Below are 12,124 nucleotides of genomic sequence, written 5' to 3' on the forward strand. Positions count from 1 at the left end.
TTAAATATTTCAAATAATGCTAATACTAGGATGTATCGGAATTATTCAGTTTCTATACCTTTGAGGTACAAGTCTGAGGGAACTGAGAATACTATTTAAATTCATGGTGGAATTCATGGTTGAGGCAAAACTTAAGCATAACTTCACTGTCAAATTGGAAACCTTGGAAGAACGAACAAAAACAACTGGTTTGTGGGGTTGGGTTGACATGAAAACTATCTTCATTATTTCTTTAAGAATGGGTACTGTATTATGCATCATTTCTCACATAGAATGTTCTGCATGCTATATTCCAAAAGGAGTAAATACCATTACTTTTTGACAGGAACAAGTTAACCCAGCTTTAGAGGTGAAGCTTGGCCCCATGCTGTTATGTGTACATTTGGCCCATTGGCACATCTCTCAAACAGAATGTGTGGGGAGAAAGGCACTGAACACTGAAAAGGGAATTACTGTCATTCACCGGTAAATAGCAAAGAATATATATGGCTCGAAAATAACATGTAAATGCAGACTTAAAGCTTATATGTAGAGGAACAGGTTAGGAAAAGCATGTGACAAACTGAAGTATAACTCAGTCTCAGGAGGCTTTAATAAATTGTATAGAAGCCGATAAATTTAAATAGTGACTGCAATAACTTAAAACTCTGTTTGGAAACGATATTAATTTAAAAACACTTTTCAGGGAAGTATTTTAAAGCTTAAAGTCCATAAGTACTACAACTTCGACTGGAAATTATTTCCCTAGCCATTGTGGATAATTTTATCCTCAACAGGGTGTTGATTGCTCTGCTTTTTCATATTGAACCTCCCTTTCCCCTCCCTCCTCCCCCAGTTTGTTATCAGCTTTTTCCCCCAAAAGTTCTATTTCTCCCATTCATGTTTTCTGGGGAGAGGGGAAAGCCTCCCAGGCCACCCAGGCCCGCGACACCTGCCCGCCTGTCCCGCTCCCCGGCCCTCCTGCCGTTCGCGCAGACTAAACGCGGCGGGGTGCAGGAGGGGACGCGCCGGCGAGTACGGACCCGCGCCTCGGGTCCACCTGGGCCGAAGCCGGCGGTCGGCGGAGCCGGCAGCGCTCCGCAGGGAAACCGGCCCGCGGCTGCGGGCGGAGGCAGTGCAGCCCCGGCGCCCCGCGCAGCGCCTGGCGGAGCCGCGGCCGGCGGGAATCCAGTCCGGGTTTTGGTGCCGGGGACCGGCGGCGGCGAGGAAGGGCGAGCGGGAGCAGACCCCGTGCCGCGCCCGACAGCCGGGCCGGGCCGGGCCGGGCCGGGCCGGGCCGGGAGGGCAGGCCGGCAGAGGAGGAGGAGGGCGGCGGGAGCAGGTGGGCGAGCGGCGGGGCGGCCGCGCCGGCACTGGGCCCGCCTCGCCGCGCCCGCGGGCCCCCATGGCCGCAGCGCGCCCGCCGCACACACCCACCGCCGCCCCCCGGTGAGCGCCGCCGCCGCCCCTGGGGCTCGGCGCTGCCGCTGCGCGCCCGCGGCGGGGCCGCTACCCGCGGCCGGGGCTGAGAGCGGCGGGAGGCGGGCCGGGCCGGGCCGGGCGGAGGAGGAGGCACCATGCAGGCGCGGCGCTTGGCCAAGCGCTCCAGCATGGGCAGCCGGCGGCTGAGCGCGGGGCCGGTCGCCGCGCAGGCGGACGCGGTCCGGCCCCCCAAGCCCGAGAGCGCCTGGAGGCCGCCCCGGCGGGAGGGCTCCGCTGCGGCGCTGGAGGAGGAGGACGAAGACGAGGACGTGGTGGTGGAGGTAGAGGAGGAGGAGGAGGAAGAAGAGGGCGGCCTGGGGAGTCCCCCTCCAACGCTGACCGGACACGGCAAGGGACCCCCCCGCGGGACCCTCAAGGTGCGTCCCGGGGGGGCGAGGCGGGAGCGGGGCGGTGTCGGCAGCCGCCCGGCCCGGCCCGGCTCGGTGCCGGTAGAGGGGCCCGGGCAGGGGTGCCGGGCCGGCGGGGCGGGGCAGGCCGGTGCCCTGAGCCGGGCAGGGGGGCGGCCTCTGTGTCCCGCCCCGGCCGGGCGGCCTGCGGCTGTCAGCGGGGGCTGGGAGCGGGCTGTCGGCGGGTCGGCCCCGGCGCGGCTGGGTGCTCTGGGGGTCCGGTGCGGACGGGCCCGCGCTCAACAAGTTTCAGGGGAAGCGGGTGTGCGGTGCGGCCCGCGGGAAGCCGCGGCGGGCCGGCCCGGGGGCTCCGGAGCCCGGGGGGGCGGTGCGGGCAGCTGCGCGGCTCAGAGGCGGCGTGGGTGGGGAGTCACGGTGTCTGGAGTAGTTTGAGTACCGGGAATAAAGACTTTCCTGGGCAAAGTGCGCGGCAGCGGGGCTGCTGGGGCGGTGGAGGATGTGCAGCCTGGCCGTTTGCCATGGCGGAGGTTTTCAAGAGTCGAGTCGTGCCCACCGAGTGTCTGGTGGGGTGTGCGGGGAGGGCGGCCGTGGTGAGGAGACCTGCATGGGCGGCGGGTGAGAAGTTTGTAATGCAGCAGCACTATGCAGAGGCCCGATTAAAATCCCATGGGAGTGTGCTCGGGCTGTCCTCTGAGTTTGGTGCGTTTTGGAGCAACCTGCTGAACACAGTCTCTGAGATCCTGCAGACGTGGGCTTGTTTTATTATGGTGCGTTTTCTGTAATTAATTTTCTCTTGGGATAACCTGCATAGTAGGGTTAAATTTGTGTGTAGGTAGGTCTGTGGAGGATTTATGTGATACTTGTGCAGTGGTTATAGAATATAAATGTGCGTAAAAGTTTAAAGGGTGTCCATGTGGATTGATTTATTTTTATTTTTTTGTTTAAGGTAGATAATGATTCTTACTTAACAAGAATTGGGTTTGTTCAGCCTTGAGAAAAGAAGGCTCAGGGGAGACCTTATCACCATGTTCCAGTTTTTAAAGGGTGGCTACAAAGAAGATGGAGACTCCTTTTTGTAAGGAGTCACATAGAAAAGATGAGGGGTAATGGGCACAAGTTACTCCTGCGAAGATTCTGGCTGGGGACAGGAGAAAAATTTTTCACAATGAGAACAACCAGCCATTGGAATCATCTCCCCAGGGACATGGTGGATTCCCCAACACCAGACACTTTTAGGATTTGGCTGGATAGGGAACTGGGACGTCTAGTCTGGATCATGCTTTGCTTAGAAAGGTTGGACCAGATGATCCTTGTGGTCCCTTTCAACCTGGTATACTATGATTCCTTGGTTCTGTGAAGAGATCAGGGTTGGCCTAGTAGTAGTGCCATGTTCCCGTTGTGGTCTTCCCTGTAATCTCATAAGGGAAAAAACCCCAAAAAACTGAACAAAACTGAAACCAAACAACCAACAGAAAGATCCCCGAAGGAAGGCAGCAGCAGAAGCACAAGTTATCCCCATGTTGCTTCAGAGCAAACTTGTTATAGCGGTGGCAGGATAAATCTGCCCCAGTTGGGTTGTTGTACCCTGTGTGTGTAGCTCTTCAGTGAGTCTGTCAAAGACCATGAGATGTGGTTATGGTCTGCCTGTGTCAAACCATCTGTGCTCCTGAGGCCTCACAGGCTGGGACAACTGTTGCTACAAAATCTTTTGACACTTGACTGGTAGCCTAAGGATGAAAGGCACCATAATGAGCTTCTAGTTCCATCAGTCTTCCCATTGCATTGAAACTCTTGGTGGTAGAGGAGGCCTAGGGAAACTTCTGTTGTGTACCTAATAAGAAATATGAAACTATCAAATGGAGCTCAATAATCCGAAGTATCAACTGGATTACATTGGTATAATCTGCATATAACACGGGTTATTGGAGTGTACTGTTCTCTTTGTCAGCCCTCAACATGCTTTTGAAGAGTGGGTCTGTTAATATAAGTAAAGGTTGCTGGTATTTCTGCTTTGCAATTAAGACTACATGTGCATATAAGAACATTGTGCTTGCATGTATTTACTTCCCTGGACAGTGAATCTGCCTCATAGATGAGTAATGTATGTTAGGATACTTTTTGTGTGCCTAATAAACTCTCAAGTCACCTTTGGTTAACAGGTGCAGGTATTTACCCTCTTTAGGAGAATATTTCTAATCATCATGAGCTGCTTGGGTTTTGTTTTCACTGTTTATACTTTTGAGTACTATAAAATAAAAAAACTGTTAAAATTTAATATTTTAAAGAAATTGTCTTTGGTTTCTGTATGTTTCTCTAGTGATTGTTAGTGTAGAAGTACATAAAGCTTAATCTAAGGGTTCTTCCAAGTAATTTTAAAGCAGCAGATTAAGCTTGATTGAAGTGGGCATAAAATGAATGCAGAGGTCCACCTGCAGAGCTGCAGGAGAGTAATAGGACTGGCATGATCTGGCTGTGGTTTGTCAAATAGGATTCCTGCCAAATGGAAACTGGCATGGGGTCAGCAGTGTTTGACTCCTGTGCCTGGCCTTCCAAGTTGGGGTCTGGGAGCAAAGCGAAATGACAGGGTGTCCACTGCTGAGAGGGGGCATAAATGGTTGCAGTGTTCAGTACCCTTCAGAACAAGACGCGTCCTGAAGAGCTTCAGAATTTAATCACACTTGAAAGCAGTATGGTCTGGGTGCTGGTTTTGCAGTATATGCTATCCAGATAATGCAATTAAAAACCAGCGCGCAGTGTTTTGGGGTGTGGTATAGATACAGATGATGCACATGTATACTCAATGTCTGTGCCCGTGGGTGGAATACAGTTTTAGAGCTAGAGGTTTCATGGGCTCCTCACAGAGTCACTTCCATGGAGCACCAATGATACGTGGATGAATGCATCATAGGGTCTGCAAGGGAATTAATATTTTTTTAAAGTACTTGAGAATAGTTAAGCTGAAGAAAGTAACAGCACCATCAGGTCACAGCTGTCTTGTCTCCACCAGAAAGAAATCCGTGGTGTGGTTGCACCACTGGTAGCCTGGTTTTGACCCTCACTCTTAAGCATGGGGCTAGAGAGGAAGAAGTACTTTATAAAGACAAATCTTATTTCTCCAATTTCTAAAGTCTTGGAAGGAGAGAACAGATATGACATAAAAGAGGGTGAGAGAGACTGCTGGTCATGGAAAAGATACAAAAGTTGCTTCTTTATATTGCTGTAAACGCACAGATGTCCCGCTGGAGGACACTGGAGAAAACTTTTATTGCTCTCCTTCCCGCTGCTATTCTAACATGATGCTGGAAGAAACAATGAGCATGCTGTGCGTAGCTGGTGGGCAGTGGCAGCATAGCCAGAGAGTCTTTCAGAGCCTGTAAAGCCTTGTTGAGATGTGCTGGGATTTCTTACTCCGTCAGATACTAGTTCATTCATCTGCATAGGGAAACAAATAACACTAACGTGCTGATTATACAGACTCATTTTGCACGTGAAACTCTCTCTGTGCAACCCATATTGCTGCTTTAGCTACAGCTAGATTTCCAGCCATTTGAAATTATATGAAAAAGAGTAAATAGCCTAATTACCAGTACTTAGTCTTGAAATTTGGATTAATTTGCGGCCCTATTTATTTCATCTTTTGTGTGGAGCTTGATTTAGATACCACAAGCAGCCACATTAGTACCGTGCTGGGGTTAATTCACTCCATGGAAACTGCTGGGTTTGGTGATCTGGAGAGAAGGTTTTGAAGTAGGGTCCATCAGTGGTCTGCGACGCTGAGTTTGTCTGGTACTTACAAGCAAACCCCAGTGCAAGTAGCAGAGCTATGCTAATTTGCCTGTAAACCACTGGAGCGCTGTGATTGAGGATTTGGGCTAGTAATGACACGGGCTTGTGATAACTTGCCAGCATGTCGCAATGTTTTCTCTACCATTATAAATAGTAAAGGGGTTAGTGCCTTCTTCTGTTTAGCCCAGTTGAGCTGCCACTTTATGTCCAGCCAAATTGCTGTCTGCAGGTTCAGAGTACGGATGCAGGATGTTTCTAACCTAGCTGACTATGGGGACTGCTCCTGTGCCTCTAGCATTATGTTGCCATGGTCTCTGCTCTTAGCTTACCATATGCGCCCATGAAATTACCCATTCCAGATATTGGCTTGTGTGTGAGCACTTCTTGGTAGTTCACAAGGATGAATTTCCTGCAAATGGATTTATTCCTGCAGATACGCAGCTCCCAAAATCACGGGCAATTAGCAGATGAAGAGTCTGAAAACTAAAGACCCAGAGAGCTGTGCTGCGACACAGAAGGAATAAGAAAGCCCAAGATGCGTAAGCAAGATGTCAACTTCATGCACATTGGGCTCAGTTTTGCCCACCTTGTGAAGAGGAATTTGGAACAACTACAAAGTACAGAGCACATGCAAGTCTGTGCCAGAGGCTTCAGAAGGGGGATGGCAGATACTGGTAGGAGTCTAGGCTGATTCAGGAAAAAATATGCTTTTGGACATTTTTGTGATTTGGTTTGTTTTGGGTTGGATTTTTTTCTTTTGCCCCCTTTTTTTTTTTAGGTAGAAACATCTGTGTAATTCATAGGATGTAGAAGAATCTTCAGAGTTTGTCTGGTAGAAATCAGTTGGCTATTACTTACATGAGTTGCTTGGCTGGGTTGAATTCACTCTCTACTCCTTTGCTCTTTTTCTCTCCATTGTTTCTAAAGCTGTTGTCCTTTAAATCAGACTTTCAGCTTCAGCTTTACTGTTTGAATGGGCTGTAGGCTCGTCTTGGGCGAAACAAACTTTTTGGGTTTTGCTTCGTTAGCAAAGTGCCACTTAATTTAGCTTTTGTGTGTGTGTGCAAATACATTTTAACGGGCAACTTGCAAAACACAAACTTCAAATACCGAATTCACTTGGTGGAGAAATCTCTAAGGCACATAGGGAACTTGCATGCTAACCTAAGAGTAAACTGAAATGTTCCCTCTCAGACTAATAATGGTATATTTTTATAAATACTGCTAGTTATTAGAACACCAGAACTCATGTTCTGATCTTGAATCCTGTTAGTCTAGGCTGTGTACAAACTCAGGACAAACATGATCTTGCTCTACCCTCTTCTGTGAAGTTGAAGAGTAACACAAGAGATAATGAATGGATACTGGTGGACTCGGGGGAACAACTGAAGGGGGAGACAAGAGAAGTAGATGAATACCAGCAGCTTAGCCATATTTTTGTAAGTAGATAAACTGAATTAGTTTTTAAATTTCAAACTTAATTTTGTTCCTTATAGTCCTTGACTGAAAATCTGGGTGGTGAAGTTGGTGTGGAAACTGCGCAACTAGACTTGGGATTTTTTTTTTTTTTCCTTAATAAAAATTAAAAAAGTTGATATGTAGTGTGGATTAGTGGGGGCAGAGCTGGGGGTGGCGGGATTGCAAGATGGTATTTTTTCTTAACTCTCCCATAATAAAGAATGAACGGGAGTAATTTGCTGAGGATCTTTGATGTAATTTGTTGTTGTTGTTTGTTAGACACAGATCAAGCATAACCACTTTTCCCTTAAAAGGAATTGTATTACAAAATTGTAACTATGTGAGAATAAAGAGGTGCAGTGTAGCCACGAGCAGTTTTGATCCTTATTTGCTAGATAGTTTTCAGTCTAGAATGAGTTCAGGAGAGAATGATGAGTTGGCTGCCTTCAGGTGTGCAGCCTGTACTGGTGGGTAGAGATGTGCTGCTCAGTAGGGAACCTCCCGTGTTTCAGTGTGTGCCTATTGCCGCTGGCCCTGTCACTGGGCACCACTGAGAAGAGCCCAGCTGTGTCTTCTTTGTACCCTCCCTTCAGGTATTTATAGGTGTTTGTAAGATCCCCCTGAGCCTTCTTTTCTCCAGGCTGAACAGTCCCAGCTCCCTCAGCCTCTCTTCAAAGGGTTGATGTTTCTGCCCCTTCATCATCTTGGTGGCCCTTTACTGGCCTCGCTCCCGTATGTCCCTGTCTCTGCTGTGCTGGGATCCCACTACTGGATACAGCACTTCAGGTGTGGCCTCACTAGTGCTGAGCAGAATCACCTCCCTTCACCTCTTGTCAGTAGTTTTGTCTAGCGCAGCCCAGGTCACCATTCACCTTTTTGCTACAAGTGCATATTGCTGGCTCAAGTTCAACTTGGTGTCTACCAGCAATGATGCTTTTTTATATTATTTATTTTTCCCTCAGAATAAGAGTGGTTTATAATTGGCTTTATAATACTTCCAAGTGACTTACTGAATTGCTTATTTCTAAAAATGATGAGCAGCTTGACCACTCCTGCTGCTTGAGGCCAGCACAAAGAGTACAGAAGGGTGGTAGGTTAAGAGAGAAACCCTTGTTAGTGTTTTTGTTTATTTGCTGAAATTTAACAGGAAATATAGAGTGAGTAAAAAGAGCTCCTGTGGTGACCAGCTTCAATTTCATGAACTTGTGTTGCTATTTTTCCCTGTAGTATGTTGCACATGCAGAGCACATAGGAATTTAATGTTATCGCTGTTGCTGAACAGTCTGTGATGGGATCACTTTCACTGCTCTGGCACCTTGCCAAACTTTCCAAAATGATGATTGCATTGACATTTGTCTCATTGTATTAAAAAGTACATGTGTGGGTGGTATTTGTTGTTTGACAACAAAACTAATGAAGACAGGAAACTGAACAACTTCTGTTGCCTAAACTTCAGATAAAAATACAGATCTTTTTATTGGTGCTTTTGCAAAACATAGAGAATCAGATTTCCATGAAATCGTGACCCGGCTGAAGTTGATGGAAAAGTCCTGCTAGTTTAAGCAGATTGGGGATTTCAGTCCAATTATATAACTACAAGGCTGAATCCGTTAGTCTCCTAGAACCTTTCCACAGTGGTCCTAATAATTTTGAAATATTGCTTCAGACTATAGTAGACCATTACGAAGACTGGACATAAATCAGAGGGAAGGTAAAATGCCTCAATGATGAGATACGGAAGTGTGAAATTATGTAAGTCATCATTTTACTATCTTCAGTGTGGTTTTTTTAACATAGTGGATAAAAGATTACTTGAGCTTCAGATGGGCAGCGCAGTTATGACAGGCAGTCACAGACTGGATAGTTACTTAATATTATTTCTTTTTTCTGCTTCAGCAGATAAAGTGGCTAATGTCTGCATCATACTGATATAGAGAACAAATTGTACAATTAACTTCTATAAACTGGACTTTATAAGCATGGCAGTCTGAACATTTGAGCCAACCTAATCTAACGTATACATGTATATCCCTTTGAAATGGCAATTTGGATCAAAAATGCTTTTGACCTCATATTTCTCAACAAGTCTCTTTCTTTAAGGTAATTGTGACAAATGTAAGTACTGACAAAGGAAAACAAATCTGTTTTTTTCTACTTTAAAATACTTCTAAAGAGAACACTGGGATGCTGCTCTTGCTGCTCTTACGTCTAGGTTAATGGTGATTCCTCTGTAGCTCATAGTTCATAAGGCCATGGAAAGTAGTGCTCCTCTGGCTTGCAGAGCTGTATAGAAAAAGCTGAAAAATGAGAAACAGCGGGAAACACATGCAGCAAAGAGTCTGCAGAACCTGTAACTTCCATAAGTTAAGGTGGCTCAAGGAAGGGCTTGTCAAGCATCTTAGTAGTGCAGAGGAAAAGATGGGATTTCACAGCTAAGGCATGCATAGAGAGGAAAAGGAAGTCAAGAAAAGGAGCAAGGCTTCCTCCTTTGGAGGACAGCAGCCATTTGACTGGTGGGGCTGTGCTTGGCTTTGGGCTTGATTGTTCTTCGGGTTCTTTGTGAAGGCCCTTCTGCCATGCAACATGGTTGCATCCCTATAGTAGTTTAACAGAGGGCTGTTTGCTGGAGTGGCTGAGGAGGAGAAGGTCATGTTTGGCCTCTGCAGGTTTCTGCTAGTGTTACTCCATTGCTTCCAGGGGTAAGGAGATGAAACTATGATATTACTCTGCATAGTCAGATCCCAAAATAAACTCTTTTTTTGGCACCTCTCCCACTCTGAACAGGAAAACTGCTAAATGTTTTTGTCTGGAGCCAAACATAGATTTGGGCAAATCTCTTGTCTGGGGGCAATGCTCCTGGCTTATTCATCTCCTCTGAAGGACCGTGCTTTCTACTTCCAGGCTTGGGATCAATTAGCAGAGATAAGGATGTATGCTTAATTCTGATCTTGTAATAGTTCCTCCAGGCTCTCAGCTTCAGGGATCAGCACTGCCCCTTGAAGCTGTCATTCACAATGCCTATTTAATTCCAAAGTTACAACAGTTGGATACATCTGTGAACTACCTTGGTATAATTTCACTGAAATCCCATCATGAAAAAGAAAACAAAAACAAATGAAAAAGAGCAAAGTCTCTTTATTCCCAGGATGTTAAGGCAAGTGTATTACACTTCAATAACCTTTTAAGAGATGTAGGATATGCAGCATCTCATCTCAGCTGTCTGCTTCCAAAGTCAGACAGTTGCTTCTGACCTTAGAAATCTCACACCCATCTGTACCTTATTTGCAAGAAGTCTTGAAAATAAAGCTAATTTGTTTTTCTTTTCACTAGACATACTCCACTATATATCTCTATCTAGGCAGAGGAGGAGGGCTTTCAAATGCAGATGAACTGATCAAGTGTTTCTTACTGAGGAACAGTGAGGCAGCATTTCCAAAATCTTCTACAGAGCATGGGGAGTTCCCCACTGCCTCTTGCATGGTCTGATTTTTTTGGGAGCTCTGCTTGCGTGATCCTGAATAAGATGATAGATGTGATGGTATTTCTCCGTTCTGCTTTGAACCGCTGCCATCCTTACTGTTCCCAACCCCCTAAGCAAATGAAAAGAGAAACAAGTAGAGCTTCTTGTAGATCTTCAGCAATGAACTCAAAATAGTTGAAATGAAAGATATTTTATTTGCACATGAAATTTGGGAAATAAAAACTAGATTGATATTTCTGTTTGATTGATATGTCCATGAGACAGTCCATACACAAGGACAGTGCAGTAAGAACACCTGATTTGATGGCACTTACTAATTACAGCTTGTAATTAAAACCAGTAAAGTAATAGAAATAAGAACAAATAAGTTTGAACTTCCCTGCTACCCCACATTTGCATGCTTGTTTTTATCTTCATTTCCAGATTTTCTAAGTTTTCCCAGAGGTGGCCAGCAAACTCCAGGTGTATCTTCCTCTTCTGTCCTTCAGTGCTCCTTGTCCAGGCCAGGGCACACGTTTCCAGTCCCTCTCCTGTCCTATGCATGGCCTCAGCTAGTTTCAGTGGCACTGGGCACTGCTCACACTGCTTTTGCTGCAGGAGAAGTGAGGGGAGCTGACTGCCTGGCAGTTGCCTTCCCACTTGCGCAGCCAGGCACATAGGTCACTGCAAGAAATGTGGTAATTGGTTTAGTTCATTCTGAACTCACTGTTTGTGAAACCAGTAATTGGGAAGGCAATTATGGGTGCCCGTTCCTGGCCAGCCAAGCCCTTTTTAGCCTGGTGGAGTACCTGAGTTCTTGATGGTGAGCATGTTTAGAAAACATTGAAGTGCAGCAACAGGATTGCTAAATGAAAAATGAACCTGGTTTTTTGCAGCTGTGGTCCTCCACTTTTCTCCTGTTTAACGCTTTCCAAGACAGGTTCTTAATTTTTAGATGTTTCTAGGTAGTGTGTTTCTCAGGAGCTTGTTTTATTTAAGAAAAGGAAAACGGGGCTGAAGGACCTCTGCTGAGATTCTTCCAGAGATGCCATGACTGGGGGCTGTCGTCCAGTTAAACCCAGCCAGGTGGGTTCGCAGAGCTGTGACTGCAAGTCATCCACTTGCATGTGCAGCATATACAGAACACAGAGCACGGAGTTATTTCTGTGAGACTTAAACATTGCAAGCAAGTTTTGAAGATGCACACATTCAATAAGTAGTAGTAGTATTTTTAATTGCTACTAATTGGTGTCTGATTATCTTAGAAGTCATGTCATGTACTTTTCTGTGAGGAAATTTGCTATGGCTGCATATGGGATGGCAAAAGAAGCTGCCATACTTTCATATCTTCATCCCTTTGTTCATGTCATGGAGAAAGAAAGGCTCAAATATCTCCGAATCATTTTTGTTTAGACCTGACAACAGCGTGTGGGAAGGACCGTGGCTTCCCAGTGTTCCGCACTGTCTCCCCCTGTAATCTCAGTAACACCTCTCTGTCCAGTTTTAATAATGCCTATGCTTCTTGTGCCAGTTAGTGCAGAATTTCAGATGTCACAAGTTGGTCGTTGTTTTATTTGGCATACAACAGGTA

The 12,124-nt window shown here is 46.2% G+C and overlaps 1 protein-coding gene across 1 annotated transcript in view; it reads left to right on the forward strand.

The window, feature by feature from the left end:
- The first annotated feature begins 1,183 nt into the window (after nt 1-1,183).
- The window catches only part of ZNF704 (zinc finger protein 704), a 98,132-nt gene continuing 87,191 nt past the window's right edge, over nt 1,184-12,124 (forward strand). The window contains exon 1 of the mRNA XM_030495266.1: nt 1,184-1,838. Within this exon, the coding sequence (XP_030351126.1) occupies nt 1,557-1,838 (282 nt within the window). The 5' untranslated portion in view covers nt 1,184-1,556. The remainder of the gene's footprint in view (nt 1,839-12,124) is intronic.

The sequence above is a fragment of the Strigops habroptila genome, chromosome 1 (genome assembly GCF_004027225.2).
Source record: "Strigops habroptila isolate Jane chromosome 1, bStrHab1.2.pri, whole genome shotgun sequence".
Taxonomy (NCBI): Eukaryota; Metazoa; Chordata; class Aves; order Psittaciformes; family Psittacidae; genus Strigops; species Strigops habroptila.